Below are 6,027 nucleotides of genomic sequence, written 5' to 3' on the forward strand. Positions count from 1 at the left end.
TAAGCCAAACACAAAATTGTCAAAACCTCTTTATTTCTCTTTTTTTCACATGATCACCTCACAAAATGCATGTAAACATCTAAATTTGGATGAAAAAGTCCCACAAGCAACTGTATTTGGAAGCAGCTACAGAGCTGCCTCCTATGACCCAACAGATGGCGGCCCCTGACTCATTGTGAGGAAGAATTCAAATCTGGAAAAAGACAAAAAAAGAATTGCTATTCAACATTATTTTTAATATAAGAAAGCAAGGAAACTGCTTCTTATAATTAGACAAGGATGATTATTATTATGGTGCCATTGTTTTCTAAGCCAGACTAGATCAATAGAAAACATTTGACTGAATTAAATACATTGAAAACACACCTTTGTATGATAATCAGGAGGCTCGACTCTTTGCTGGAACAGAGAAGCTCCTGGGCATCTGCTCTGGTGGTGCTAAAACATAGAAGAAAAAGACAGATTTTTCAGGAAAGCCATCGCTGTGTGTATCATTTATCAAACAATGCTGTTATGACTTGTGGAAAAAAAAAGTTGTTATACCTTTTGGATACATTTCAGAGCTGACAAATTCTCTGGTTTCTGTGGGAATATTAAAATCAATTCTTCATCCTCTGAATGTTCAGAGCATTATTCTAAAAAATGCAATTCTTATTAAATTTAAAGAATCTGATCCTACCGTCATAGTCTGCATCTCCTCTGTTGCCCACTGGAGCAGGTCTGCCAATGTCCTCCACACTATCTGGATCCAGCAGTGCTCTGCTTCTGCCTGGGGCCAGCATACCATTTAACTCATGAAGTCCTCCTCGTACTGCCTTTCTTTGGAGACTGCCAGTCACTCGGTCTTGAATCAAAGTGATAACTTGTTTTCCTGACAAATTTTCAGCCTTCTGAGCATCCATTGTCAATCCTTTGTCGCTGTTAAGATCAGACTGCTCACTGCTTGCTTGGTGTGGCCCATGCGGCCCGCCCTGCTCCCTGCTCCCCTGGTCCTGAACCAGCCTGCTGCATGTATCCATCACCATGGTTTTCCTCCTTAATGGTGCCTTGTCTTTCTCCACAACTTTAGGAATTATTATCTCATCACTGTCAATGCCTTTGAATGCATCTGGGAAAAGTAAAAGTTACAACATCTGCAACAAAATGTAGTCTGCACTGTTACAGACATTGGGATGCTAGTTTTAATTTGGATGTACTTGTATGTAAGGTACAGAATTAATTGTATTTGGCCAACACCTTTCTAGATACACAAGGACATCTTACATGTTTAAAAGGGCATAAAAGATGAAAATACAATACATTTAGCTTCATAGAAATACATTTAACAAAATAGATAAAATATTAATAAAACTTGTTTAGTTCATATGAAATTAAATGTTTTGTACACATTTGTATGAGAAGGCCACATACCTGTAAATCTATTAGTGTCAAAACTCTCGGTAGATTTTGACTCTGACACATCTGTGAATGAGTTTGATGCTATATAAAATGAAAAGTTGATAGGCACAAAAAATCAACAGCTGTTTTTTTTTTTTTGATTTGAGGCGTGCAACACAAAATCAGAAAACAGTTTAGAAATCAAAATTATGTTTCAGTTATTAATACATACAGTGTAATCCACCACTACTTTTTTCTTTCAACAGGAGAAAAAACACAAAATGTACCTTCAGAATATTGTTCTTTCACAGGTTTACTTGGAGGGTTTCGGTATGCTACGGATGTGAGAAAATGTATGATAATAATCATGGTGGTGGTGTAACAATCAGATGATGTCAAAGGTGCTTGCTACAGTACACCCTGAATATATAGTTAAAAGATAAAGCAACACAAATTAAAGTCTTTGAGGATCTGGTGAGATTAGACCTTCGTGTTATAGACTGAATCTTGCACGTGAACGTTACATTTTGAATCACTGACCTGTTGTATTTGCAGGATTGGTCTTTTCAGTAGTTGTGCCAAGTGCATCTATAACAAAAGTAATGAACAAGTTATGCAATAGAAGTTCACATTAGTGCTTCAAACAGTTTTCGTGTAATTTCAAAAAGCAGTGGGACTATTTTGCATGGAAGAAAACATATAATGACATGAAAAAGACACAATCTCACCATTTAGGAAGCTTAACACATTTTCTCTTCGTGCTAGAAAAGAAAGAAAGAAAAAAGAACAGGTGTTATCCCTATTGTCTATTAAATCTTTGAAAAAGTTAAATAAACTCAAAACAACATTTAATTTTTTTTTCTCCCTCCTCCGGTTGGTTTACCTCTGATTGGGGCAGTTGCCACCATAGTTGAAAACAGAAGTAGACAGCACATGAAGCTGAAACAAAATGAATTCATGGTTAACATGCATGTTTATTATCAAAAGTTATGGCATTGTCATTTGCTGCTGGGAATTAAAATATATTTCAATGACAGCTGTTTTTTAAAAAGACAAATATCATTTAGACAAAAAATACAAAACCCACAGCTTCATTGTTGACTTTGGTTCTCAGCTGTCCACTGTTTGTCATCAAGAGTGCTCTTTATGTACTGCTGCTTTATCCTGAATACTTCACCTTTAATAGGTTCAACCTGGTTAATTATAGATTCTGACAAGAGGTATCAGATTGAGTAGTCAAAGACTGTTTCTGTGTGTTTAACAGTGCATGACTTCTAAGCAGAAGAGCAGCAATTAGGCTATAGATTGAGTTGACAAGAGTCTACTATATCAATTCAAGATGGAAACAAATGTTCTCAACATTCAAACTCACAAAGAGGATTTGTCTTTCTGTCTTGATTACAGGTGGTTGGTTACTTTGGGAAAATGCCCCTGGCTTTTTTGTGACTGTGGTAACTAATCTTTTAAATTATGCCACAGAACATGTATTGTTTTCTGTCACTATTTCAGCATTGTCCATTTACCCGTTTTTAAAACAGACCTTACACTGAGTGAGCCAACTAATCGATAGAAATGTCACTAGGTAGACATATACTGAAATGGAGAGCACATAATATGTAGTTATCAGGTGACAAAAAGCACAAAACTATTTGAATTGCAGTCTCATGTGTGGGGACTGCTGTACTCCAACTATTAGGCCTATATAAATTATTTGAATAATTGTAGGTCTACTGAATCATATAGCCTATGTCCTCAACCATCTTAGCTACCTGGACTTTTGGTGGTTAAACGTGCATGTTGCTTGTGGAAATTAATAGTGCGTTTGTGGTAATACAAATAAACTTCACTGACAAAAAACATCACCATTGTGACTGAAGGCTACAGACACATGCGATGCAGATAAAAGTTTCTGCCTCTATCAGACCTGTTGGTGGCAGACTTACAGTCTATGGTGGCAGAGGGAGCTACAATCTTCCCCATGAAAAAGAAAAAAAGGACAGCGCCCTCTGCAGGAGAGGCTGTTCGCACTAAGCTCTTGATACTAAGCATCGCCATATTGACGTCCCAACAACGCTGAGAGGTAATCGTGTTATTTAACCACAAATCGTCGTAGGTTCGGAACTGCTGTTGAGTGTTTTATATGTGAAGAAAAGCTGCGAACAAGTAACACAACCGTGGTGCCTTTCTACTGCTCGATCACAGTGTTTGTAGGATGTTTTTTTAAGGCGTTGTCACTCAGTTGCCTCGCCAGCCAGCAGGCTATTCACTCCCCTAGCTTTCTAGCTTAGCACTTTCCAGCTTTCGGAAATATATTTTTCGAAGCTTGTTAGTTAGCTCTAAGTTAATAATAACCACTATAATAATTATTTGGCTGTTTTGACGCGGGGTGTTCATTCGTTTTCGTTACAGTCCCCTAATGTAACTGAGAGCTAGTTGTGACTTTCCAACCGGCTTTTCCTCTGCTGTTGACGAGCTAATGCTAACTAGCCAGCTGCCCGGTTTGCTGATAGCTAGCTGGCGGTTAGCACCACTGCACTTGTGCAGGCCTTGGGCCACAGAGGGTTTGTGCGCACAGTCACCTTTTCATTAAAGTAGTTAGCGGGTAAACTGGCTATAACTGAACGAGTGTCTTGTACCAGGGAGACCATTTGTCGATTGGATGCATTTCATAAAACCATAAATTAAACGTAGCCGTACTAGCTTTATTGGCTGGCATACATTAGCTCAAATAGTTTGTTCGTGTATTTAATTGACAGCATTGATTTTACTCAACCTACTTTCTGCCCTTTTTCAACAGGAGGAGATACTGCCTTGGTGTAGCCCCCAGTGATGACTGTATTGAGCCCTGTACCTCCTGATTAGACTGGTTGGATGCCCCCATTTAACATTCAGGTCTCTACATTTCACACGCCACCATATTTAGAAACTTAATTTAGTTTAAATCTTTTTCTTGCGTGATATTTAAAAAACATAAATGCTGCTTTTTAAAGTTACAAAGGTTGCTGCCTTTCGCATGAAACATTCATTTGAAACATCCTTTAAAACTGGGGAAAGCCTGTTCAAATGTCGTAAGTGTTGTTTTTACTGTAGCTAACTATCTGTTGTACATCTGTATGCCCATGTAGCTTTCTTATTATAAAGACATCTCAACTGCTCTTGTTTGAATTCATCCAACACCATCATCCTGGAGGAAACCTCCCAGGTATTGTTCCTTTTATAGTTAGATTACCTTTTATCACCTATATGTAGTTATATGATGTCCTTGAGTGCTAACCATTGTACACAAAATGCTTTTAAATAGACATGTAGTTTCTTTTTTCCATGTAATGTCCTTATTAGTAACTTTTTTTTTTTTTTTTAATTCTTGTTTTAGGAGATTTAGAGAAGACCCTGTGTAGAATATGTCTGGCCCTGTCCCAAGCCGCTCTCGAGTTTACCCTGATGTAAACACACAGAGACCTCGGGAATATTGGGACTACGAGTCCCATGTTGTTGAATGGGGGTAAGGCGAAAGGGAATTGTTGGCGCTTTAGTTGTATTTACTTTTGTTTTACTTTGTTGGGTAAACAATCTCAACATTGTTCACCATAGCTTTTTGTTTTGTTTTTAGGAACCAAGACGACTATCAGCTAGTCAGAAAACTAGGGAGAGGAAAATATAGTGAAGTGTTTGAAGCCATAAACATCACAAACAATGAAAAGGTGGTCGTTAAAATACTGAAGGTATGGAAATAATCAATTGATAATCATGATCATTCAGATGGTTTTGCAAATGTTTTTTAGTAAATCAGTTGTCATATTTTGTCACCTCAGTGAAGATTTTTTATGAATCGTATCATTGTTCACAGCCGGTCAAGAAAAAGAAAATCAAGAGAGAAATCAAGATCTTGGAGAATCTGAGGGGTGGCCCAAATATCATCTCACTGTTAGATATCGTCAAGGATCCTGTGGTAATTTTGTTCTCCTTTTTTTTTTTTTTTTTTGCACTGTAACAGTTTTGAACTTGTATATGTACAAGGTTTCATGCATAAACACATTTTTATAAAAACAAAATGAAAAATGATCTTTTTCTTTTCAGTCCCGAACCCCTGCTCTGGTCTTTGAACATGTGAACAACACAGATTTCAAGGTAAAAAAAGAAAAATCTGCCCTTTGTTGACTTGTAACTTTTAGATATGCTAATACGAATTTTTTTCTTCTTCAATGGCTCATACATTTTTATTACTTTACAGCAATTGTATCAAACCCTATCCGACTTTGACATACGGTTCTACATGTACGAAATCTTAAAGGTAAGAAATGGCCTTTGGTACGCTCTATTTGTTACACTATTTTATGGTATGTATTGGTTGGTCAATATTTGCCAGAATACTTTATATCAAGCTCTAGTTGCATCAGTTTAACATTCAGTGGATACTACGTGTGTTTTTCTTTTTACATATTAGGCTCTGGATTACTGCCACAGTATGGGGATAATGCACAGAGATGTCAAGCCACACAATGTAATGATTGATCATGAACACAGAAAGGTATTGTCTCACGTGCTGACCATTTTCTTCATGTCTTGTATTCCCTACTGTGACATGAGCTAACCACTTTTTTTTGGTAAACATTCCACTTGATTATTTTTTTTTTTTTACTCTCAGCTCCG

General features: G+C 37.2%; 1 protein-coding gene across 1 annotated transcript in view; it reads left to right on the forward strand.

The window, feature by feature from the left end:
* Positions 1-3,377: 3,377 nt before the first annotated feature.
* Positions 3,378-6,027, forward strand: part of LOC116691055 (casein kinase II subunit alpha) — a 6,052-nt gene continuing 3,402 nt past the window's right edge. Inside the window, exons 1-9 of the mRNA XM_032518375.1 lie at positions 3,378-3,457; positions 4,175-4,269; positions 4,503-4,579; positions 4,751-4,879; positions 4,988-5,099; positions 5,225-5,326; positions 5,455-5,505; positions 5,609-5,668; positions 5,822-5,911. Coding sequence (XP_032374266.1) covers positions 5,892-5,911 — 20 coding nt within the window. The 5' untranslated portion in view covers positions 3,378-3,457; positions 4,175-4,269; positions 4,503-4,579; ... (4 more) ...; positions 5,609-5,668; positions 5,822-5,891. The remainder of the gene's footprint in view (positions 3,458-4,174; positions 4,270-4,502; positions 4,580-4,750; positions 4,880-4,987; positions 5,100-5,224; positions 5,327-5,454; positions 5,506-5,608; positions 5,669-5,821; positions 5,912-6,027) is intronic.

Source organism: Etheostoma spectabile, chromosome 6 (assembly GCF_008692095.1).
Source record: "Etheostoma spectabile isolate EspeVRDwgs_2016 chromosome 6, UIUC_Espe_1.0, whole genome shotgun sequence".
NCBI lineage: Eukaryota > Metazoa > Chordata > Actinopteri > Perciformes > Percidae > Etheostoma > Etheostoma spectabile.